The sequence below is a fragment of the Sinohyriopsis cumingii genome, chromosome 18 (genome assembly GCF_028554795.1).
Source record: "Sinohyriopsis cumingii isolate HCF-2022 chromosome 18, ASM2855479v2, whole genome shotgun sequence".
NCBI lineage: Eukaryota > Metazoa > Mollusca > Bivalvia > Unionida > Unionidae > Sinohyriopsis > Sinohyriopsis cumingii.
The window spans coordinates 84,269,499-84,296,553 of NC_142978.1; the positions used below are offsets into that span (position 1 = coordinate 84,269,499).

General features: G+C 34.9%; 1 protein-coding gene across 2 annotated transcripts in view; it reads right to left on the reverse strand.

Moving 5' to 3' along the window:
* Positions 1–1,032: 1,032 nt before the first annotated feature.
* LOC149777190 (PHD finger protein 12-like) overlaps positions 1,033–27,055 on the reverse strand; it is an 81,291-nt gene continuing 55,268 nt past the window's right edge. For both annotated transcript variants that reach the window (XM_089941893.1, XM_089941892.1), the window contains 5 exons: positions 25,069–25,206; positions 21,440–21,538; positions 12,923–13,005; positions 11,679–11,891; positions 1,033–7,828 (listed from right to left, as the gene is read on the reverse strand). In XM_089941893.1, coding sequence (XP_089798019.1) covers positions 7,598–7,828; positions 11,679–11,891; positions 12,923–13,005; positions 21,440–21,538; positions 25,069–25,206 — 764 coding nt within the window. In that variant the 3' untranslated portion in view covers positions 1,033–7,597. The remainder of the gene's footprint in view (positions 7,829–11,678; positions 11,892–12,922; positions 13,006–21,439; positions 21,539–25,068; positions 25,207–27,055) is intronic.

A 27,055-nucleotide genomic window follows, 5' to 3' on the forward strand; every position in this document is an offset into this window, starting at 1 on the left:
AGAAAATGACAACCATGCACAAATAAAACTGTCTTTTGCAGCCGACACATTTTCTTTTAAATAATTCTCTAAATTTACTTAAAAGCTTATGACTACTATAACAATGAAATATCCTGGATATAATTTGCACTTACATAAATTTACATAAAATAACATGTCATTATGGCTCATCAACTTCTAGGTCAATACAAATATTTTCCTGGTATCAGCAACAAGCTGAAATAAACTAGCCAAAACATAATAAAGTTAAAAGAAAAGGTTTAATTCCCATAGAAACAGCCATGTAAAGTTTTGCAAACATAATCATTTCTCCATTTTGTTTGTTTGTCTTATCTATGTTTTGCATTTGCCTTTGAAAAAGACTCATTAAAGAGTCGTAAACGCTCAGGTTAATTAGATACTAGTTTCGCACTGTTCGTTGTCAGTTTATTGCATTTATATACCTACATATATAGGTGTATGTGTGTATATATATATATATATATATATATATATATATATATATATATATATATATATATATATATATATTTGTGCAATCAAATTATGTTCCCTAATTAGAGCATGACAAAGTTTATACTAGCCTACAACTGCAGTCTCTACCGTTAATACACCTACTGAGAAGTTTTCTCAATTCTCTTAGTCTACTCACCACACATACTGGATCAGAATCAGACAAGAAATGTGGCTTTCTGGGTCGTAACAAGTTTGGCCATCAGATTCAAGATCACCTAATTAAGATGTGTAGATTTTGTTCATTCTCAAACTCGTATGAGATAATGACAGAAGTCTGATCTAAATTCAATCAGAAATATTGCCTCAAGAGTGGTAACAAACCAGTCAGTTAGATGTCAAATAACATTAATATGCACAGATGTTACTTATGTTCAAAACTCAATTGAGATACTGATGATACAGTTCTATATTCTAAATTTAATCAAAGTTGGATAAAAAAAAATCAGCACCATACCATACACTCATTCATCCTTGTGGGCAGTTGAGCTAATGCAGAAATAAAAACACAAGAGTATACAGGGCTGTTCGTATTTATGAAATACAAAAGATCTAAACTAACATTTCTTCAGATGAATATACATCAGATGCTGTCAAAGACTTGACATGATTCACCTTGTAATAGTCTGTACAAATTATATATATATATACATATATATATATCTCGCTCTACTGAAAAGGATGAAATAGCTTAAATGACTTCTTGAATGATTTATATTCAGAATTAATGAAAATGAAAGTAACAATGATGTACATATTGCATTATGACTAATTAACATTAAATTAAGATAAATATCAAGTTCATATTAATATAATAATGAAACTGCAGCAATCATATTAGCAGCAAATAGAAAACTGCAGGACAAAAAATATGCAACTGAAACAAAAAATGCAGCTTTATGAACCACTAAATTTGAGAGCAAAACCTTATTTCTTTGTGTAATTGAACTGTATGAAGACGAATCAAGAAAAAGAATGTCTTTAAAGCATGATTACTCTAACATGTTCCTTATTTCTATATTTTTTAAAATGTTAAATCGTGATTTAGTTGCAAGTTCATATGCACCAAGACCACCCTATTTCAGGCATTAATTTAGACACAACATATAAAAACAAGAGTCCCACATTGGGACTGATGCTTTATTGGCCAATAAGAATTTCAATGAATCCTAGACAAGATCGTTTCATTTTAATTAATATGGTGAACCCATCTTTGAAATATTTCAGCAATAAAAAAAAGACTTCAAAATTGGTAGAAGTGGTGGTCTAATTGGATACAAGAGGATTGACACCATTTTCATTTAGGTCCAACTGGACATTGTTAGCTTCTTGGTTAAACCCCCATGTAAATATGACCATACAGGAGTAGTACATGTAGCAATAACAAGATTTTAAAAATGGCCACTGAGGCATCCATGCTGGCTGCTAAATTGGAACAAATTTTCATTTTCATTCAGGACCAACTAGACATAGTAAGATTTCTTCTGGTGAAAACCATGTTGCTGTAAACCTTATGAAGTTGCAATAACAAGATATTCACCATAGTGGATGTCAAATCTGCATCATTTAGGACCAAGTAGAACACTAAAGAAGTTCTCTAGTGTTAACCCCACATCATATTACTTTCCATTTAGAAGTAGCTATTAAAAGATTTTCAAGATGGCTGGCATAATGAATGTCCAATAGTAAGATTTAATTTTGGATCAGGCTGATATCAAATGAAGTCTCGTGATAAAAATCCCCATGTCAATTTGACATTCTGTTCAGGACTAGCAATAACAAATTTTCATGTTGGTCACTATGGCAACCATACAGGATATCCAATCAGCACCATTTTCATTTAGGACCAACTAGACTTCTAAAAAGGTATTGAACTGAAAACCCTTCAATTTGGCGGAGAACTGACAAGATTTTCATGATGGTTGATGGGCATATTGGATTTTAAGCAACACCATGTTCACACAAATTAAACATGGGATGAACAAGTATGTAAAATTTCTTCTTGTCTAAAACCAGCCAAATTTTGTAATTGGCAAATCTTATTCTGCATGTTTTGGTAACAGCTGCATTGGAATGAAATTACTGGAATTTTTAATACAAGTGACCTTTCCTGAACTAATTTAATCAGACATTTGTGTTGTAATCATATGCAAAAGCCAAATGACTCAACGCAACAAATGTTTTTTCTTCTTCTTCAGTGTAGGTCATTCTACACTGCTGAACAAAACCCCAGGAAATAATGGAGAAAAAAGTATGTATGCCTTTCTTAAGGATTACAATACAATGCAATAACAGCTGATTGCTTTAATTAGTGTAGTGATACCTTCAATCATTTTAAAATATAAAAACTAGCCTACTGTATATATTAGTTTGGTCCGATAAGATGTGCATTTTCCCAATAGGTTCTAAAATGTTATGCTGATGTTTATGATTTTGAAACTAAAGAAAATCTATTCTAATAAAATCGTGGTTTTAGTTCCCAAGTTGTCTATGAATTGCACTTTTAATTCTTAAAATGAAAAATGTAAGGAGCTTCATGGTGGTGACTTGGATGTGATCTTATGTACCTTCTTCATGATTTATGTGTGAATTCACTCATATTAACTTTTATTTGTTTATACATGAAGTTTGGAAATGATATTTCCATCCAATAAACAAAATCCGACAGATGACAATGAAGTTCACCCGCAATAATGATTACAACACTTGTTATATAACAAGTATACCACAAATAGTACATGTTACACCCGTCTTCTGACTTTTTCCCTGCTAATGACCTTGAGCTTTGAGCTATGGACTTGACTATTGTAAAATGTGTTGACTTTTATCAAAATATTTGAAGGTTGACAGGAAATGGATCAGAATCTATTTTATCCCTTGCTGGGTCCTGGTAATCTTTGTTTCAAGACTGGAGGACAATTTCAAATAATGTTTTTACAGAATTATCACAGTGAAGATCAGACACAACTAAAACCAAAATAACACTATACTAGTTCAGAGTCCTTACACTAACTGTAAGGCAAGGGCTATGACTGAATATGCAAGACAGTTAAGTAAAGATAACTGGCTAAAATTGTACCTGCACACTGATAAGGTCACCGATTTATAATTTCCCTTGCTGTGACTTTGTCCTTGAAGCAGGGCCATGGAAATGGTACATGGCAAACCTACCTGTCAAAAGCTGTACTCAAGAACTAAAAAGTCAGCTGGATGCTTCGAGCCCTTTCAATCTAGATTAAGCCCTTCACATATCACAAACAAAACAGTGTCATGTAATTTGCCCGAAATAAACCTCCTGACTGCCAACAAAATGAATCATTTTCATTTTTAAGTTCTTGAAAGACATTGGTAAATTAATAAAATAAAGCCCCTTGCTTGGATGACATTTGTATGTCCCTCCATATTATGAAGATTGTTGACTCAACTACAATGAAAGGTATAAACTTTGTTTACAAAGTGCAGTATGTGTCCTATAATTGAGGAATAGTACTATTTCTGTTCTCCGCATTTCTTTGGCTACCTATAATAAGCAGTCACTTGTCCTGCAATGATTGGTTTGGTTGTTGTTGTTGTTGTTGTTGTAGGGTTTAACACCATTTTTCAGCACAAGATAGGCTATACATGGTGGCCAGTATAAATGGTGGAGGAAGAACCCGCGAAAACCTCGGAAAGAACCACCTACCCACAAGAAGCTACTGGCAAGCTTTCTCACATACCCACATTGGCCAAACCCGAGACTCGAACCCACAGACAGGTGAGATGACAATGATCCCTAGTGGTGAGCACTTTAGACCACTCTTCCACTCAGGGCCCCCGACTGGTTTGGTTTTGTTGGGTTTAATTCCATTGCTCCAGCACATGATAGGCAATACATGGCAGCCAGTTCATTTGACAGGGGTAGAGCCTGGGAAGAACCATCAATGCACGGGAAGCCACTGGCAAGTATTCTCACACACTCACATTTGATCAAGCCACGAAAGCCCACCAAAATCATGTTTTCTTCCTGAAGAATCTAATTACATTGTATTTAAATCCATTAAGTTCAAATAGGTAGCCACTGATTCTATTGATACAGATTTAATGTTTTAGTTTTTGTATTTCTTCCTCCATTGTTCTGCAATTTTCGCATATACTATTTTATCAAATAACTTTTTCTCTTCAGACAACTCCATAACAATTTCAACCACAAAGTATTTTATTCCACTTGTGCTTGTTAAATAATTATTAATTTACAATTAGCAGACTTAAAACCTTGAAAATACATAACGCTTAATTGATGGACATTTCTAATCATGTCCAAAAGTTTTATTTTATCAGGTCCTCAAACAAGTCTTGGCATAAATGCCATATTCCCAAACACTGTTGAGTGATAGTGGTGGTGGTGGGTGAGACTCTAAAAGAGGTTTTTGAGATTCCAAGAGAATGCTATTCAAAAGAGAATGAACTATTTTTCATATAGGCCCTTGGAAAATGACTGAAAATTCAAATATGAACAGAAAAAAATAACTTGTTTTCTTTGAAGTATACGGCAAACTTATAAAAAGAAAAATATCTGGTAGACATGACACTGTCAAAGATCGCAACTCACATACACATATCTGCAAACACTCACATAATTACAATCACAATGAAATTAAATAAAAACACACCAAGTTTGTCTTTAAAATTCACTGAATGGTAAAATAAATGCTGAATTAGATGCAGTTTTTGTGGTTCTCAGTAGTACAATAAGGGTTTGACAAAACAACTATACTAGAAGTTCAATAAAGGTTTGACAAACAACTATACTGAAAGTTATGGGTACATGATGTCAAATATCTGCCATGTCAAGCTAGCCAACAGTCATTCGAGAACATTTGTGGGTCATATGTGACAAATATGTCCATTTCTGATCTCTGGTCGCTGCATTACTTACCAAGTTCAAGACTATGTGGCTATCCCATGGTCATCATACACAAAACACTGCAAGTCATAATATATATCTGGTCATAATTTCACAGAAATATCTTCAATAGTTCAAAAGTGAGATTCTGAAATTGGATACAAGTTAGAGAATTCCTCTTGCTGTGACCTTAACGTTGAAGTGGTGTGTGTGTGTGTTAACTGTAGTAGGTTGTTATGGGGTTTAATGCCATTTTTCACCACACGATAGACTATACATGGCGGTCAGTATTAATGGTGGAGGAAGAACCACATACCCACGAAAAGCTACTGGCAAGCTTTCTCACATACCCACACTGGCCGAATCCAAGACCCAAACCCATGCAGACAGAGGTGAGATGGCAGTGACCCGTAACAGAGAGCACTTTAGACCACTCGGCCACTCAGGGTAGTAGGTGACAGGTTTATACTTATATTGGGCTAAAGTATAATTAAAAAGTCTTTAGTGGTGCAAAAGTTCTACTCTGGACAAATATACAAATCACATTTGGATTTTCCTTGCTGTAACCTTGAACATGAGGCAGGTGGCATAGCTATAGTAAACAACACACTACATCATCGTGATAAAAACTTGCACAACGAAGACAGTGATACAAATTACAGAATTACAATTTCCTTTGCCATGAACTAAGTTAGTGGCAATGGTATATGGCACGCTATCTTAATATACTGGTCAGAGGTTCATGAAAATAGTGGCGGGGGGGGGGGGAAGGGAAATCATAAAAGATTGTGTGAAAATTACAACTGATCACAAAATTATTATGGCAAATAATTTTTCGGGTGTCCCAAAAAATGGGGTGTGGGATGGGTGGGGGTCAAAATGTATGGGAAAACTTTCACTAATATACATCAAATTAAATATAAAGAAAACCCAAACAAACCCCAAAACAAGTCTCTTTTGCATCAGTCATTGTCTCTAATACACAAGCCAGAATGTGTGCAAATTAATGCAAGTCTTTGTCATGTCAAACTTTGAGAGACAAATTACCAGCCATGTGTGACCATATTAGCTTCGGAGATAAAATACCAGCCATTGTGGCCATATAAACTTCAGAGCACATCTGGTTGAAATTAAACACATGTAAATGCTAGTGTTCAAAAGTCATTTAAATGTCTAGTCTGTCAGGCAATGGCAACATCTGCATAAAGATGATCTCCTACCCAACATGTAAAGGAATCCTTTTTTAAGATTCGTTTCTAAATTCTACTGCAGTTAATGCTCAGCAAGTCACCGAGTTGGTTACGCTATACAGACTGTGATAAAAAGTTCTGGATAAATTAACCAACATTTCTCAGAACAATTTACAAGGCCTGCTTCTTGTGAAATGAGACCATGCACAGCCAGTATTGTACAGGTGCTTCACAAACCAGAATACATACATATTTTTTTTTTGTAGCAATGCAACCATACCAATGCATTTACCCATGCACAATCTGCACCTAGCTGTGAGAAAGCATATAGACCTACACTGGTCTTTACTTAAGGATGATTGCTTGTGAAATGCTCGATTACAAAGTTATATTTTTGAACAGTTATGGGTCCAAACAATTCCAAGTCACTAATAAAGGTCTGTGTGTATTTTCTTGGTTACTGCTATTGAATGTCTACCTACAATAACAAAGTCTGGGTCATTACAAAGAAATCTATTAGAAAAATTAAACTGTCACTAACTGCCCATAATATAAAGTGCAGTATTTTAAATTTATCAAACAAGAGCATATAAACTTCTTGGGTATGTTGTTGAGAGAAATTTTTCAACAGAACACAATTATTGAGAACACATCAGTTTTCTGCAACAGAAAGCAAGCAGGGTCAATTTATGGCAGGTGGGAAATTTCCAAAAGTCTAATACAGATTTTTTCTTACCGACTTTATCATTTTCTTATTTTCTTTCATAGCACTGTTATTGCAATTATTACAATATGAATTTAAGTATTTATAACAATTACTGGCAGTTAAAGTCTTCACTCCAAGTCAAAATTTTGGTTAAAGTGAGCGATGCTGAGGTAATTACCCCTCCCTGGAGTTTAATTTAACAGCGAAGTCCAAGTCATACTTTGTTGTAAAAAAATATCAAGACAAGATCCTACACAAATGATCACAAAAACAGAGCCATCCAGTAAATGAGGGTGCATCTTTTTTTCAGGGTGTGGCCTTGAGCTGAGACTTGAGGAGGGACATAGGTTCCCGCTTGATGCTGCTGGCATGAGGGGTGGGGCAGTTGGTAGCATGGTCCACGATGCTGAACACAAACTGGATGCATCCAACCTTGATGTAGCTGCCATGGTGAAGCAGAGCTGTCCCCTCCCAACCGGCCCCACTTCCTCCAATCAGACTGGAACTACTGCCCTTACAATTGCACATTTTCTTCATCTGGAATTAAAGATTAAATCAAAGTTGAAATATTCCAAATACATGGTTCCCACACTTTTCTAAAGATAAATTTCCAGCTCATTTCCAGGGTTTTTCCAGGATGAAATTAATTTTTTCAAGGTTCACATACGACCACTACTAAATGGAATTAAAGAACATTTTAGATCATACTTGCATTAAATCAATAGGAAAATGAGTTATCTTCTCAGAACTGGCAAATATTATAATCATTATGTCTTTAAGCCGTTGACAGTCTAGATGAAACTACAGCATAGATGAAACTTGATATGGTACTCATCATTTGCATTACTAGTTACATACTTCACAAATCTCAAACAACACCAGAACTCCAATAGTCATGTGAAAACAACAAACTCCTTTTTAATGCTGTTACACAAAAATTCAGTTATTTTAAATGACAGTCAGAAACCTTTTGTAAAAACCAGAAAGAATATAGAATTCTCAACATATTTTTTTCAAGAACAACAAGAAACCTGTCGCTGTTGCAGCAAATCTGGCCACTCAGATTCATCAAGCAGAGCATGTCAATGTGAGTCACTTGATACAACAAAACCTCGGTTTTTGTTCTCGGAATAAATATAGAGAATTTTAGGTTCTTTCATTTTTTTATTATTTTTATTACAACCAGTATATGATGACTTCATTTAATTTTTTTTTCCCTACAACATTTGAAATGGGTTATTATTGATATCATGTGATTTCTGGATCTATGACTTCATGAATATATGGGTTGTTTGATTTGTGTACTCGTGCGACTACCAATGCAAATTGTGAGTATCAGGTCAAATTTGGCGGATAATTCTAGTTTTTCCTGACATTCATCAATATTTGCAAAATTCAAGGACATTTCAGGGTCGGAAAAAAATTATCATTTCTCCCAACTTTTCCCCGATTTCCTGGTAGCATGGGAACCCTGTAAAATATGACAAGCCCTAATGGTAGCACTATGTTGTAATGCTCAATCTATGCAAATAAATGGCAATAATTCTGTTTTAAAAAGATCAATCAATCTTCAGGAGACACTGAGGTGAAGCTTCCAAAGTACATTTGACTGAAATCAAACACAACATGTTAACGAGCCCTTTTAGTGTCTAGTCAGTTGGTCAAGGGGAATAACTGCATAAAAATTGTCCAATCTCATTTACAAACTCATGTAAACACCATTGTTGGGAGAAGGCTTCACGGTAAGTATATATGTATAACCTAGATTCCTGTGTAAACAAGATCACAGTAAAGTCAACCCCACTTTTTTATGACTTTTAAAAGAGAATTTCAAACTTTGAGAGAATTAAATCTGACTTATGGAAAAGGAAAATACAAATTAAACCAAAACTTTTTATGCATCAAATAGTTTCTATAACAAAAAGATACAGCAAAGCATAGAATAATAGAGAGAAAAAAAACTGTTGCAACCTGAATAAAAATGGGAGCAATATATTTACTAGTAAACATGAATTGAAAACAACATTTACAGACACTACACAATGTAGTGGACAATATTTAATTTACTGGTAATATTTTCAAATTATTAAAATCCAAATGACTGTAGATACAGGTACTGTGCAATGAATACCATGAAGAAATAGACAAACAGTGCATACCATACATGTATCTCTGAATGGGAATGGTGCCATGAAAATGTACCTAATTAATATCTGAACAGACAGTCGTTGTATTACTGACATCTAGAGTTTCCAATACCCCCCGGACCTGCCAACCCTGACAAGACTGTCTCAGTAAGGCAGTTGATTTTTTTCCAATAAGTCTGACTGGTTTTCAGTAAGGTGTAACAAAATATTATAAACTGCTACTGTAAAGCTGGAAAATGTATTTAAAGGTTTGGTATTAAAAACAACAGTGATGGCAAACATTATGTTCAACTGAAAAGTTTGTAAAGTACACATAGAACTTATTTACCACTAGTTCAGTTTCACAAACTTCAGTTCCTAACCTAATGCAGCTCAATGGCTTGTTGCTATCCTCTTGTCGTAATTCTTGGATTTTTTTTCCTCCATTTCACATGACGACAGCAATCTATCATATCTCCCGCCACAAAACATACTCCAACTGACACGTGATGTCCAATAAATGTAATTGTGTCCCTTCCTGTTTTTATTCACCAGGATCTGAATATACCTTTTTATTCTACTGTGCTGATTACTAACATTTTTTAAGAGGATTATTTTCCCTTTCGACATCAACATGTGTCATTTGCTGGATGCCATTTAAAAAAAATTATATACTCAACAGTTTCATCATACAGATGCTTTGCATGAAAAAATATGCACAGTTTAAAGTGTCTGAGGTACTGCTGTAGAGTTAGTCTGGTTCCCTGACTAACTCCATCAAATTTAATATGAAACCCAGATCAAAATCAAACACAGATGAACCAATTGTCTAAATTTTTCAGCAAAAATCATTTTTCGGCAGTTTTTGCTTTTATTTCCGTAAGTCTGTATTTTAAGGGTTATTTTTGTAAGGCTTATGGCAAAATCTTATGGGTTGGCAGGTCTGCCCCTAGTTTTATAAATTTATTTGTGTGTTTGGCTTATAAGACAACCACTGTTCTAAATGAATACAATTTTAAGTATTAAAAAAAAACCCCATAAAATTATAAGTGAAAATTGTTATAGTACATTGTCTTTTTCAATGTTCAAGATTTATATATTGATAAATATCAAAGATTTGTAATAATATATCGATAAAATTTTATAAATCCGTTAAATAATGTTAATCAGTATTTGAATAAAATATGTAAAGTATTATTCAAGTTCATTTTTATATAAAATCAAAGAAGGGTCTAGAACAGAGGTCTCAAACTTAAACCATTCTGAGAGCCACATGATGGCCCAAAGGCTGCACCACCTTTGTTATCTCTCATGACACCTTGAGACACCAATAATTTTGTGGGCCACAGATACAGCTTGGCGGGCTGCATGTTTGAGTCCCCTGGTCTAGAATGTATTGCAAATGCACCTATGCTATTTAAAATTTATATCAACCAAAGCAAATTATATAAACAAGAAGCAAACATTAACAGTTGCCAAGCTATTACAGTAACTTCTCTCTATTCCCAGAGTTAAATTGTGCACTTGTTCCTCCCTGTGTATCTATCCAAATGAAAAGCAAAGACCCCTTAGCAGACTGAGTTCATGCAAGTTTGATATCCTCTTACCAATAGTTTAAACATCATCGCAGATACCAAAGAAAATACAATATCAGGATAGTTTTTGTGTGAGAATATACAAGCAAAGTGGAAGTTTTGTTTGGGATATCTCATCACCAATACTTGTGTAAATAACCTTGTCGTTGGTTTCAACAGTACATAAATGAATTATCTGGAGATGACAGTTTCGTCATACACACAGTTGTCTGCTTGCCTGTATTGAAGATACGTAGGATTCACTTGCTATCAATACCTACGAAGCTTATGGTTGACACAAACTGTTAAGTTCAAGCAAGGTCATAATGACAATACTAATCACTTATAAGTCAAAATGCAAACAACAAAGATCCTGTTCTTCCGTAGCATAATGGACCTGCAGATCAGGGTCTTTGTTCTCTGTTCTACTGATTATTCCTAACAAACTGCACTGACCATGACCTGCCGGTCCATTATGTGATGGTATATCTGGATCTGTGCAGTTCGCAGCTGGGCTTGACTTAAAAGTGAGTATATGTGGCAATTAAAGTCATTATTTATAAATATTTAAACTAATAACAAAAATGACTCGAACAATATTATTTTAAAGCGAAACCCCTATAACTTGTTCCCAATAAATAAACAAATCCACAGCAAGTCTATCCAACATAGCTGATACACGCATACCTCTCCAGACTTTCCCATCATTTTAATTCTCTCCATTTCATTAGCCTTCATCTTGGCTTTGCTGTTGTTGCTGATCATATTCCGTACAGCTGCCACCACTGACGATGTTTGTGGGGCTGTACAAGTTTTTTCTGAGAAGTCACAAGAGTATAGGACATTGTCAACTGTGGTTCCATGCTCACTGTAGTTCAACAGTTCATAATGCTTGCTTGTCTGCAAATGAAAATTTAGAAACAAGTTCACCATGATCTGCATGTCAAGCCCATGTGGTAAAATGCTGTTATATGCATCAAGCTGTATCCATATACCAAGCAACACAACTTTGTCGCCAAATGTACTCAAGAAATTGACCACACAAAAAACCGAGATTAACCTAGAGAGTGGTTGGACCAATATATGGATGGACAAGCCCCCAGATTCCAAATTCATTGATTTGTCAAATTTCTGCCAAAGTGGCATTTTAAAAAAAAAGCAAATTAAATTTTTCAAAACAATCTTTGTTCAAATACAATTTTCAGATCTAGTCAGAGTCCATTAATCGAGTCAATATTCCATAAAAATGAAAGTTGTACTTTTATATAATGCTGCAAATTTCATTGCATAAACTTCAGTTTTCCAGGTAAAATAGGCAAAAAAAATGGAGATAGGATTTCACTATGTTTGACATGCTCAAATTACATCCAAATGTGTAATATTTTAATTCTGCCATTCAATCAGCCTGGGGTGGTTACCATGGCATGTCCTTGGCCAATGTACTTTGTCTGACTTGCCACAGCAGTAACTAACCTACTTGTGTTGTTCTGCCATAAAAATGACAAAACAAAACCAAACCTTTTATGAATCGGAGTTGAGAACAAACTCCTACTAAAAAGTTTTAAAAAATTACTGTGTATCTTTAAAGTAATCAATATTTGCCATACTCCAAATGCATGATGAATTCATTAAGGAATTAACTAGATATAAGAAAATAATAAACTAGCTAAAACCGCAATGCAAATCTTCATGTTTTTTACCTGATCCTAAGGCCAACCAAACCAAAGTGATCCACCAACAGCAATCTTCAAGACAATTGGTTTCCTCCTGCAACTTTACTTTTACCAAAATGATCGCTCCACTGGCTTCCAAAAGGATAATCTGCTCTGTGTATACATTGGACAATTAATATACACTGCAGTCTAAAGTCAGAAATAAATTAATTGACTTAGGTGTCACAGAAGCTCAATGCAAAAATAATTGCAACATACCTCATCGTAGAAGATGAATGCATGCTTGGAGGACACAAAGTGGCACATCCCAAACTGTGTCAGACACACATCCATGTCGGCTCCTGAAAAGAGAATAAATATAAGGTTCACGCAGATCAGAAGAACCGAAATCCAATGACTTTTCATTGACTAGTTATCAGTTTTCAAGGACTATTCTCTGTATCAAGTGTTGTACTTCCAATTACTAATTAAAATACAAGAAATATAAACAGTACAAAAATAAATAAATGAAATGAAATAAGAAAGGCAAATGATAATTGCAGTACAACTGGACCCAAATATTAAACACTGCTCTTCAGCTGCTCAGTGTGCTGTACTTCCTCCTCCAGCAGCAACTACAGTGATGTTACTTTTTCACCGGCCAGTTTCATTTTCCTTTATCAATTGTTGAATTTGTAGAACCTGATACTTACAACAGCTATGCCCATTCCTGCAATAGCAATGTTTATCTTGAACATGATACTAAGCACTTTATGTTTTGACGTCACATCTTTTCTCAGCCACTTAACAAAAAAAAATCGGCACTTTCCGGACATTCTGAGCAGATCACCCAATAAAAAGATTCTGTTGCAAATCAAATGCCCTTGCTTGGCAGAAACATGTGGCAAAGTGAAGGAATGCACATCTTAGTGACATCATGTGCAAGGGATGCTATGCAAAATATCAAATTACTTCCTGTAGATTCTAATCATAGCAGAACAAATATAAAATGATGGAAAAATCAAACCATTTCAAATCCAAGCACAACAAAATAGGTTAACTCATAAGCAAAATGTTTTGTGTCTATCGCAATCCCTCAAATTCAAGGACTTTCAATGACATAAGTGAAAAATCAACAACTTTTAAGGCCATGAAATGACGTGTTTATTTCTCACTGACTTTCAATGATTATTAGTTTTTCTGCAAACCCCGCAAATGGAGGATATTTCCTTGTATTGAATGAATAATGGATATATTGAATGAAGTTGGAGAAAAACTATTTCACAAGCTGCCACAAATAAAATACTATAGTGTCCCACCTACCAGATGAAACATATCCACTGATTACTCATAACAAGCAAATGTTTCTTTTATATTAAGCTAAAACGTATTGGCTTACAATACGTGTAACAGACTCAATTAACTGATTTTTTATAGTATTCCACGTGATGTCACTGTTTACGATTTGTTTTGCAGTTATTTGTGCATATTAACATAGAAAATCAGTAGTAAGATAATTCTCTTTCCAAGTTCACAGTAAAATAACATATCAACCAAAAAAAAAACCTGAGGAAAAAGAATATAAGCACGCTGTGGGATGTTTATCCTAGTGCTCTTGCAAAGCAGCTGTTAGTACCATTTTTATTAAGTGTCTGCTACGACTTGGCCAGGGTTCGAACTTGTGACCTCCTGCATCTGACTTGGACGTTCTAACCACTAGACCACAAAGCAGTCGACAGGTGGTCATACCACCTGACCAAGCAAGTGACAAAATGGTGGATCAAATTCAGGGATCAAAATATTATTGAGGTCTATTGTGCATAGAAAACTTTTTATAATTCTCTCAGTAAATCATCAGTTATTTCTATTGGAAAATGCACTAAATCATGGGAAAGCATATCATAAAATGTGGTAACTACCCAACAAGAATCCCCCTCAAGGGATTGACACTTGACTAGCCCAAATAGAAGATAACATAAGCCTACTTTAAAATAAATGTAGGAAAAACGTTGTGGAGAAAGTATAATTTTGTTAAAAAAAAATAGCATCAATTTTATGTAAATTACTGAAAAAATAAAACCTTTACTTGAATATCATTCAAAAACCAGAACAGCAGCAAACACATGCATTTATACGTGTATGTACCAAAATTTTGCACGAAATAATTTAGCTCCATCCAATGAACTACCACATATACTCGTGTATAAGCCGAATAATTTAGGAAAAAAAAAAGGCCTGGAAGAATGGGGGAGGGTTGGCGTATCTGCAGGTCAGTGTATAAACTTGACAGTTTTTAGGTCTTTTTGTTGACCACTGTAATGGCTGTAAATCTGGGAATATAAAACAATAATTTTTTCCCTGTCCTAAGACAAAGGCATGTAAAAATAAGTAACTTTTGGTGACCTGATAATCATTAAACTGTTATAAAGTTGTATGATTGATTTTGTTATTATTTTGCATGTGCATATTTGCCAATTTCTCCAATACAAAGTTAAATAAGGGTAAATAACGACTTCATAATTCGCTGGCCGGTTTAGTTTGCATTATTCATTATTTCAACCGAATTGCATTCTTCCAGACAACATTACAGCTAGTCCTTAATAGCCGTTTCATTTACACTGAATCTCACGCTCAAGAGTTACACGTTTCCAATGATATAAGCAATCCTATGAATTGAGGTAATATTTTTAAAAAGGTACTTAAGTATAATTGTACAAGGCACATAACCATCATAATTTACATGTTCACAAAGAGTGGAAACAATAAAGGCTAAAATTCTCATCTAGATCAACATCAATCAATTTTAGTCTCGTGTTTTAGTTGAACAAACATCATAACTTTCCACACAATGGAAAGTTTGATGTTTTAGCATCTCCTATTTTGATAGTCAGCGAATTTGTCTTTCCTTTTGCAACAGCAATACAGGCCAGTTAATCATTAAAACCCTGAAAACGGCATGTGCAATTGACTTTTTAAAATTAAATTGAAAAAAGTAGGGATAGTAAAGCCATTCTGGAAAAAGTGGAATAAAATAAGGCAACTGGAGAAACTGCATTTCTTTTTTATAACTGCTGAGTGTTGAAACCATCAGACAGCTATATTGATGAAGGATTGGATCCAGTGTCATTCAGAATCAACTAGACATATGATTTGTCTTCTGATAAAACCAACATGTTGGTATGACCGTCTAGTCTGAATGAACAACAATAAAAAAACATTTCAAGAGGACCATTATGGAATCTATATTGGATTTAAGACCAGCACCATCTCCATTTAGGACCAATTAAATATCGTAAGAAGTCTTCTGTAAAAACCCTCTCTTGACAAAAACATCAATTCAACAGCAGCAGCAATAACAAGATTTCAAGATGGCCACCATAAAGGCTGTATTACATGTCAAATAAACATATTTCCACTTAAGAACTAGACACCAAAAGGAATCTACTGGGGAAAATCCTATGTCAATATGACTTTCCATTTTTAAGCAATATTTTGTGATTAAGATTTTTTTTTTAAACGGCCACCGTGGAAGCTCTACTGGATGTCAGATCGACATAATTTTCTTCAGAACCCACTAGGAGTAGCAGCACTAACGATTTAAAATATGGCTGCTATTGTGGCCATATTGGATATCTGAGAAGCAACATTTTTATTTAGGAGCAACAAGACCTTCTTGAGGATATGTCTGCCAATCCTCTTCTTGTATATGACCATTACAGCTAAAAACACTCAAGACATCAAGTATTATCAGTTTTATCTTCATACACATACAGTGTTTCTTATCTTTATTCTCCTTAGTGATTTTTTGGTCTCAGAGAAAAATTATATCAGCAAACTTATTTTGCAAACACAGACATCCTCCATGATATCATGACATAAGAAAGTTACATTTGGAGTTCAGTACAAGTTGCCCTTTGACTACAAATAAAAGTTAATACAGTAAATTTGTTACCCTTGCCTATCAGCCTAGGTTTATTTCTATGGTGTGTCCTAGGGTAAGGCACTTTATTCAAATTCCCTTATCATCAAATAACCTCCTTGTATTGCTGTGTCTTAAAACACCAAATCAAATCAACTAATGCGCTGAGGTCACCAGTAGAAATGGTCAGCAAACATGGAAAGCAACAGTTTTGTGGCTCTCAAAGGAAAATAGAGACAGAAAGGTGAAAATGACATGGGTCCATCAATAGGGCTGACTGTGTCTACTGTCCAAAATTAACATCTAGGATGTCAAAACAAGACTGTCTCTTCTTTTCAATAGCTAAGTGTTGAAATTACCACTGATGTTCTTTAGCAATAAGATTTTCAAAGTTACTTCTTGGGCAACCATATTGAATGTACCATTTCGATTTAGGACAAGCAAGATGTTAGAAGACTTCTGCAATTTCATGCCAATTTGGCCATCCATTCAGATTTTTGTGACAAGATTTTCATGATGTTCACTGTGGCAGCCATAGTGGCCATCTGTGGGGCACTGTTATCATTTAGGACCAACTAGATATCACAAGAAGTCTTTTGGTAAAATTCCTAAGTGGATTTGGTATGGTGGCTATACTGGCCGTCTGTGGGGCACTGTTATCTTTTAGGACCAACTAGATATCACAAGAAGTCCTTTGGTAAAATTCCTAAGTGGATTTGGTAAGGTGGCCATACTGGCTGTCAGATTGTCATAATTTTCGTTCAGGGCCAACTAAACACAGCAAGAAATCTTATGGTGAAAATCCAATGACCTTGTAGGAGTACTGATGAGGTTGTGGTAGCCATATTGGATATCAGATCAGCACAATTCCTATTCAATACTAACTGGAGACGATAGAAAATCGTCCAGTCAAAACCCCATGCTGATATGATTTTCTTTTCATGAAAAACAATAATAAAATTTTCAAAATGGCTCTTGTGATGGCCATATTTATGTCAGATCAGGATCATTTTTACTGAGGACCAACTAGACATCAGAAGAAGTTTTATCAAACATTCAACCAAATCCTGTTGTGACCATCTATTCAGGTGAAGGAGCAATAACAAGCTTCTCAAGATGGAAACCTGTGGTCATATTTGAATTGTATAAGCATTAATCTGTTGAATTGTTTTGAGCTAAATCTACTCCTTAACTGTGTATGAATATAGTTCTGTACTGAGACCTCATTTCACAGTCTCCTGTCTGAAGGGGCATATAAACCAACTTAGCTAGCTGGAACAAGTATGAAAAATTTTCCACAGCTCACGGGTCTTGTCTTGTGAATACTTCGGCTCCAAAATAACACTTTTCACTAACATGCGCTCTGTAGACTACTATGCCAGATTTACTGTTCCATAATGGTATATTTGGATTTCAAGTCAGTTAATGCCATAGTCTACTTGTTTGCACAGAAGTATTTTGATCACATGAATAGCTTTTCTTCTTAATTTCATTGTGATTTTGATTTTCTTATTCATTATATTTATCTTTACATTTATGCTAGGTAAATATGGTTTTTTAGAACAAGATTCCAGAGGGCTAAATTATGATAACAAAAGAAACAAAAATTGCACTCTACTTTTAAGTTGTCTGTATTTTAATTAGGCTTGTTTGTCTCCCTTTTCTACGTTTTGAAATACCATGAAATGAGGGATTTACCAGCATGCTGGATGTTTTTTGCTCATTCATCATCAGACTCGTGCTTAACATTTTTAGTTTCAAAATCAGTTACTGATCTCTGCATAAAGACTTTTATCAGCTCCAATAATCTTAATAACCTCAAAAATCACTATGATCAGTCCAAACTTGCCAAATAAAATTGTCATCTGAAGATGAACCATACTGGAAATCAGCCTTTTGGGGTCTTCAAGATAGCCCATATTATAAATGTGCTGAAGACCATATGTAAAAAGGTACCAAAAAATGTCATGACAAAGCACTACAATATTTCAACCATCAAGAGTTGTGTTGTTACAAGTACTTTAACTGTTCTAATATATATGATATACTGCACTGAGTACACAACTAATTTGTGGGAGTTCTTGCACATCACTGCTTTCCAAGTGTGAAATTCATTTTAAAAAATTGCATGAATTGTGTGATCACACGCCCTGGGAGCATCTTTGTACCATGGCTACTATATTAGATATGTGAGTAAATCTGTTTTCATTAGGACAAACTAGACATCAGAGAAACTTTCTGGTGAAAATGGTATAGTGATATGACTATCCATTCAGATGCAGTAGTAATAATATTTTCAAGATGGCTGTGCTGGTGTCCATACTGGACGTTAGATTGGTAGCGTTTTCATTTAGGTATGCAAATGCAGTAAAACCTTCTTCAGTGACTTCTGCTATGAGTAACTATCTGTCATTTACACCATAATCATGCACGGATCAATTCTATTATATACAGGTGCTGCTCAATTTACACCACACATGCATTCCTGAGGTATGGTGTAGATCGCAAGTAACAGTGGTCTCTCGGTGACAAGATGCACACACATGTATGTACCTGAGCTGTGTGCGAGTCACAGCGCATGCTGCTAGTCATGGCATAAATAACAAGCACAGTTGTGCAAAATGAATATTATTTCTTTATTATAAATGGTGTTGAAATGAAAGCACGTCAATCAAATTGTTATAAAGATAGCACCACCTGTATGAACACATTGTCATCAACAAGCACCTGGAGAACACGACCACATTTTCTGCCTTTCAACACTGCTATAAATGACCATTATGAAAAAACAAACACTGAATGACACTTATTTAATCCACTGTAACAAAGTCCACTTAGTTAAGTTAGGAGTGTCTGCAAACAATGTGCAGATTAATCTAAAACAACACTGCTATGCATAGCTGCATCACAAAAACAGATAAATACTGACCTTTATTTATTCCTCTGAAGCCACGACCATTTATTAGAGTGTTTGTGCTATAAGAAACAAAAAACAAAAACAAAAGACTTTTGAGTCTGGCTACCAGTTTCTAAAACCTATATGTGTAGGTGGCCACTCCATGCTACAAACCATAAAAGACTCAAGTACATGTAACTAACTGCCATTGTTATGCCGAAGTCCTGTAAATTCCATTATGATTAACCATTGCTTCTTCCAAAGGAGCAGTCACATATGTATATAGCCAATTCAAAGGTTTGTACTGTTGATGAATCTCTTGGGGAAAACTGCAAAATCCTGACAATGAAATTGAGAAATATTTTGAATGGTTTTATTATAGCAATTGAGGATTCTGTTTCTCTGGAGCCAACCTGTAATACCTGGGGTGAACAAGGTCTTTGACCATCTCTTTAATCAGTGATAAATCTTTCCAGATTCAATTGTCATTATAAAAGGTTCATGTAGTTTGTTGATATTTAGATGTTACCATTATAAAAAAAACCATACCAAGCTGTCATCTTATCGCTGTGGTGTAGCCTATTATAACACAAGTCACATTGGCATTCAGAAAGACGTCATTTTTTTTTATTAAAAAAATGTGTAGTAAATTATACTGTAAAATTAGACGCAATGTGCTCTTTTCTTGACTCAATTTAGAACCTGGTTATTCATAGCAATAAATGATTTTTGTCTTGAATATTTTCTCATGACAATTAAGGTGCAGAGTAATCAATAATCAATATTTACAAGATTCTAGTTAAACTATTTTAGTATTAAATTTTAGAACAACGAATATTTATTTTAAGATAAGTAAATGTACCTACATGACCAAACTGACATACACTTTACACCCTTTGCTTATCTAGTTAATCTCTTTATGTCATCAGTGAGTTAGTCATTTTGGTCTTATCTTTAAAAAAATTAAAAGTTTTGTTTTGGATGGTACCTATATATCAATATTTACCCAAAGCCTGATCAAAGCTGTCAATTCATACACAGGATGAGTGTTACCATAACTAAAATGTACAGACATGTCAACTTTTGGACAGGATAAATAAATGTCACCTTATTAAATTTGCAATTTATATGCTAACCTACATGTACATATCATCTTCAAATATAACTGTCAATGTTTTATAATAGATGTACATCTTTATTACTACATCAAATTACTCTGATATGAAATGATTTCAATATTTTAACAAGAACTATGAATAATGAATAACATGTACAGCAACTGTGGATATTTTCCATTTTGACCTGTGACACCTGGACACAATATGTCACAGAAGTCATGCCAAGTATATAATGAAAAAAGCATATATTATTCTGTGCAGTACATGGTTAAAATCTTAAATATACCTTCCTGTTAGATCCCACTGTTTCATTTCTCATTTCTGACAATCAAAATGACAAATTTGTCTGAAATCCATCAAATTTTGGTGAGATCATCTCAGCAAAACTGAAGTTAGAAGGATACTCTGGGGCCAGAAGTCTTCCAAACAAAGACTAAACCCATATAAGGTACACAATATTCTATTAAGCAATGTTCATACCAAACTGATTCTAGTGCTGAAGAAAATTTCAGTTATCCTAGTTACAAGCAACAGCAGTTCATGTGAAGATATGTTAAACACCAAGGGCCTAAACACTATGCAAGAGAAGACCCATAAATGGGGCATCTAGGACTATGAGACATTGCACATCTACCAAATGTCATGAAATTATGTTCAAGTATTGCAAAGTTGTGCTGGAAGGCAAATGCATGAACAGATGGACAGGTGACTTTCTGATTTCATTAAATTTCTGATGTAGGCATACAATTATTTTAAGTAGTTAGTGTATAAAACTCTATTTATAATTAGGAAAGATTTTCTTAAGCAAATTAATATGGGCAGGGCTTAAAGCAAATAGTGAAACTAGCAATATCTTAACCTACCTGTGCCTAAACTGAGAGTCCTGTAGGGCATTGGTACAGCCTGGCCTTTTCCTGAGAGTGGACAAAGAACAGCTCTGGCCTGGACTTCTGAAGCCAAACCTAGTAAAACACCAGATATTTAATCTACCTGACTTGTATGTATGCGATCATTCAATGCATTTGTTTCACTGTCTCCTTGCAGAAAGTTCTGAATGTTATCAACATTTTTCTGCAAAACAGCATTGTAAAAAAAATATGGGATAGCATTAAGCTGCAACAGGCTGAAAATACTTGTCACAAAAGCAATGAAATTTTTGTGATAACTAATGGTAGTCTTCATCTTCATAAAATGTTAATTAAAACAACCAGTCTTTTGAACAAAAATATCTCCCAATTATGACCACCACATGGTGTAGAAAAAAGTAGTTTTGACTTGGAAGTGGTCTTACTGGTACTCTGCAAGGCATGTAAGGGTTACATTCCTAGGAGCTTTATGCAAGTTTTTATGTAAGTTGCATTTTAATGGACTACATATGGCTTTGACATCATGGCAAAGGGTAACCTTAACAAAACACAATTAAATCCTTAAGATTTCGAAAAAATGTAATGGAAACAATGTACACAAGTACACGCCAGAAACGGAACTATATACTCTGTGTGTGTGTGTGTGTGTGCGCACACGCATTTTGGATTTTTAACACAGCTTTAACAGTTTTTCAATCAGATCGCTATGATGTCTGCAGCGTGGAAGTTTATAGTGATGTCTAGCACTGGGACATGTAGCTTGATGTCCCACCCAGTCACATTATCCTGACACCAGGCAGACAAGTCCTAACTCTAGCCTCTTAAGTCTTTGGTACGACTCAACCAGGGTACGAACCCATAACCACCCGCATCCTAGGCAGACGCTCTAACCACTATGCCACCGGAACAGTGAACTATATACTGAAGGTACACTCGATTCCAAGATCGAATAAAAGTCTGTGCACATGTTTACACATCAGTCCATATATGCGAGTTTACATATCTCCGGAAGTACCTGTATTTGGATTATCATGACATCCTCTAAAATAGATGTAAACATTTCCCAAGAAAATGTATTGTAGTTCTGTTCTGCAGGTCAAATATTTATCACTGTTCTGTCTGAAAGAAGGATCAACTACTGTGGTTTAAGAAAGACAATAAACGAAAGAACCTATTTTTTTTCCAGAAGAAAAGTAAATAAATTACAAATTTAACTAGACAAAGCAGAGAAAAGTAAATACATTACAAATTTAACTAGACAAAGCAAGATATGTTTAGCATAACAAATCTTTAGCCAGCACCAATTACCCTGAAAAGACCACAGTGAATCAACGAGACATTGATCACTTAACAGTCACAAAGAAATGTAAAAAATATTACAAATTTAGATAAATAAAACTAAGAAAATCAGATGCCCCGAAATTTTTAATAGGACTCCATGTTCTGACACCAAAGTTTTTGTTTCTCACTCAATCTGACATTCACTATTTACACCTTGGAGATATTTTTACTCTCAATCTTGCAGGCCACTAAGAACGAAGTTTATTTTCCAAAGAATAAATGTCTTTGCCAATCTCTTACATTAATTTTATTATTATGTTCCAAACTTTGTGTCAGTGCTGCCATAATACACAAACCATAGTCACAAAAAAGATGCCCCTCAAAGTCCCTCTAATGAGAATATTACCACTGCAGGAATCCTAATTATATTATGATTAAAGAAAAAAATTAATAAATGAAGAGGTTTTTTTAAACAAGACTTACAGTTAATGAATAATGAATATTTACAGGTATGGCACATATATTTGTTCAACTTCAATGCAGTACCTTGCAGTTTTAGAATCACAGGTCATCAGTCCTTACGTTCATGTTTTTCCAGACAAGTCACAGAACAAAATGCTACAGTGATGTGAAATGAAACCAGATTTTTTAACAAAAGCAATCACAGAACAAGTCTGTAAGCATTTATTTAATTCTTTAATAAACAAAAATAAACATAAAAAAACCAAATAACAATATAATGTGCAACAGATGTTATGTTTTACAAGGAGTGAATGTGACACATGTAGGCAGTTATAGTGCCTTTATCCTTTTGTCAGAATGATGTGGAGTGTTTCATTAGGATTTTTAACGCAGCTTTAACAATTTTTCAGTCATATCACTACGATGTCTGCAGTGTGGCAGTTTATAGTGATGTCTAGCACTGGGGTATCATGCCACAGACATGTAGCATGATGTCCCACCCTGTCATATTATCCTGACACCAGGCCAACCAGTCCTAACACTAACCTCTTAATGCTGAGTACCTAGCGAGGCAGATGTTAGTACCATTTTTGTAAGTCGTGGTATGACTCGGCCAGGGTTTGAACCCATGACCTCCTGCTTCCAAGTAGATTGATGTGGAAAAAACATTTTTAAAATTCTTCTATAAAACTCATACTCCTTCCAGAAAATAAGAGAATAAGGTCCAAAATGTGTATACACACACCAAACTATCAAAATTAGCACAGTCATTAACAGAGCATGAATAAAAGCACAAACAATTGGAACAACTAGAATCTGTAGTGATGGGTACATTGCAAAGGGCCCTGATCACTACAATTTTCCTGGGAAGGCCTTAAAAAGAAGTACTGCTTTTGGAAAACATCTAGAATAAATAACTAGTCAGGCACCATAACTATCCTATATGACAATAAATGCTGAAAACCCAACTCATTCAAGTCTCATTAAGATACTGTTGCATGATATCTTTGAAATACAATATTTTTTAGTAAATCATGATGAATCTAAAACCACATGAATTTTTTTTGTTCAAAACCCATTGTTTTTGCTAAGGTTATCTTTTGCAAAGGTAGGTCAAAGCCAGTAATCAGGGGGCCATAGCTCTTCTGAACACAACTAAATCCATAAAAAAACATACATCTCTAAAACAGTGTTCATACCAAATGGCATCACAACATAGTGAACTGTTTTTGAGCTATATAAGTTAAAAGCAATATCCCACCTCAAGATAAAAAGTTAAAGGGTCATAACTCTATCCAAAATGGAGTGGATGAAATAAAACCCAGGAAAGACCTCTTTTGGGCTCAAGACAATGTACATACCAAATTGCATAAAAATGGTTGAATGGTTTCTAGAGTTATACAGATCATAAGGATCTGCTGTGGTGTGATTTAATACTGACAAAGGAAGGGCAATAATTCTGCAATATTTGACTCAAAAGCCAATGTATAATACTGATAGGAAAAGGGCAAAAACTTGTACAACTGGACATGAAAAGGCAAAACCTTTATGCATTTCAAAGGTTACAGAGGTATGTTGATTACAAGTGTACGTAAACACAACGACAGATGAATGAAAAAAGTGAAAACAAAGGACTCCACATCTCAATGCACAGCACAATTTATTTCAAAGTTAATATAGTGACTTTCCAAAACTGGACACTTCTATAACCCAGCCACCTTGGCCGATTAGCCAATATTTTTGGTCTCATTATGACCATTCAGATCACTCTCACTTATACTGACCACTCCAATATAGCAGCCAAATTTATTGGTCCCATCAGTGTCTGGTTTAGGAAAGTTTCACCATATCTGCAATGATAAATTATTTCTTTACAAACTTACCTGGCGAAGTAAGCAACCCATTTAGCATGCCTTTCCTGGGTGCTGTTGTATCCCCTGAAGTTTTGGGCATAAGTTGCTGAAGGCGCTGCCAGGCCAGAATGTGAATGAGCTTCTCATCAAGCTTGCTCAACTCTGTGTCTAGAAATATATACAACACGCTATTAAAGGCAGCTGTATGCTAAAGGTGCTTCAGTATACTCTATGCACCAATGAATGTGAATATTTACTGTGGCAATAGTTTATCATCATACAGAACTGATCTGCCAATATTAGAGGTGCTTTCATATCATCTATAAAGTGCAGTATTAAAATCTGGTTATAGTGTATCACAGTGCTAAGAAAATTCAATAGCCCAACACCCAAGGCACCTCTAATTATATCGGGCCTGTCCTGTATTCTAAGTGAGGTCACCATCAGGTTATAAGAAAAAATTATCATTTGCCAGAGGAAACTTTCATCACGCTAATGAAATGTGTAAATTTGTTTTCAAGATGTTGATGTACCTGCATAATATGACACAAACTAAATCAGATCGCCACTGTCCTACGTGAAAATGAAATCTGAATGTAATCAAACTGAATCATGGCATGTCATGCTAAAAATATGATTTTGCACTTGCAAACCCCCTGACACAGTTGTTTTGAGAAAGCACAATTTACAGGAATCTTCAAAAATAGAAAGAAAACCCCCACCACCACTTGCAGTATGTGCCCATTACAGGTTGCATATATAAATGGTAAACAGTAGCTGATGTAAAACTATCCCTAGGGTAGTTCAAATAGTGGCAATTAATGGTGAAGAGGTCAGTTATAAATCACCATTTCACATATTACTTAACTGTCTGACAATAGCTAGTGAAATGTGTTTGAAGGCTGCAGTGGGTGAGCCCATTGTGCTAATTTGCATAGGTTGGATCAGGACCTGGAACAACCCATTATCAGTCAATCAGAGATGCTAGATGTGTACAAGAACAAAAGTTATTTGAATGAGAATGTTTAAGGCATATGTATTTTACTTTTGACAAGTTTGTGAACAGCAGCAACGTTTCTTTGTAGTTGGATTTTACTGCATATATAGAATGCAAAGCATGATCAATAACAAATTAGCTATCACAAAAGCCCAACAATTTTTTTTCTTCATAACTCTTGATTGGCGGCATTTTACTTTGTGAGGCACGCCAAGCACACTAACCCCCCTAAAGGGGGGGAGGGGCCTATTAATTTTTGCTCATACTGCCAACAACACATTGACATACACCAACTCGGTTCAGACCAGGATTCACTTAGAGAATCCAGCAAAGTTTGAACAGCTGGACCATCCAGTCCCTAGTGAGCATAGTGATGAACATCAATGACTCTTACATTACCTTCAAACCCATTTGAACTCTACTGAATTTATATTCACATTGTAGCTATTGCAACATTGTGTGACAATATGAAAAAAAGTGGAAATTTTGGTCATGCAAATACTGGGTGTCCGGGCTTGTTGAATTTCATTCAGAGCTTGTGAGTTTATTTAAATCACCAACCCTGGGCATGTGACTGAATAATTGTTCTTTGAACACTGTATCATAATGCAGATGCAAGATTTTTTTTCTTCAACTTTTTATTATGGCAGCCAAATTTCATGTTGGATCTGTTATTATGAAAAGGAACTTTTTGCCGAATTTGGTCAAATTCTGTCAAGAAGTTTTTGAAGCTATTTTATGGTTTTCACTTTCAGAGAAACAACTGCCAAACTTCAAGACTGATGATAAAATTTTTTACAAAACTTAAAACAACCTCAAGCCGAGATGTTTTGTCATATTTGGTCCAATTCGTTTGAAAATTTTTTAAGTAGTTTCAAGGTTTTTTTTTTGTTGTTGTAATTATGGCCATATCTGATGGCAGACATGTAATTTTGCACAAACCTGAAATTTTTGCCGGGATGCTGTCAAAGTTTGTTAAATTCTGGTGAGAAGCTTCTGAGAAGTCAATCTAAGGTTTTA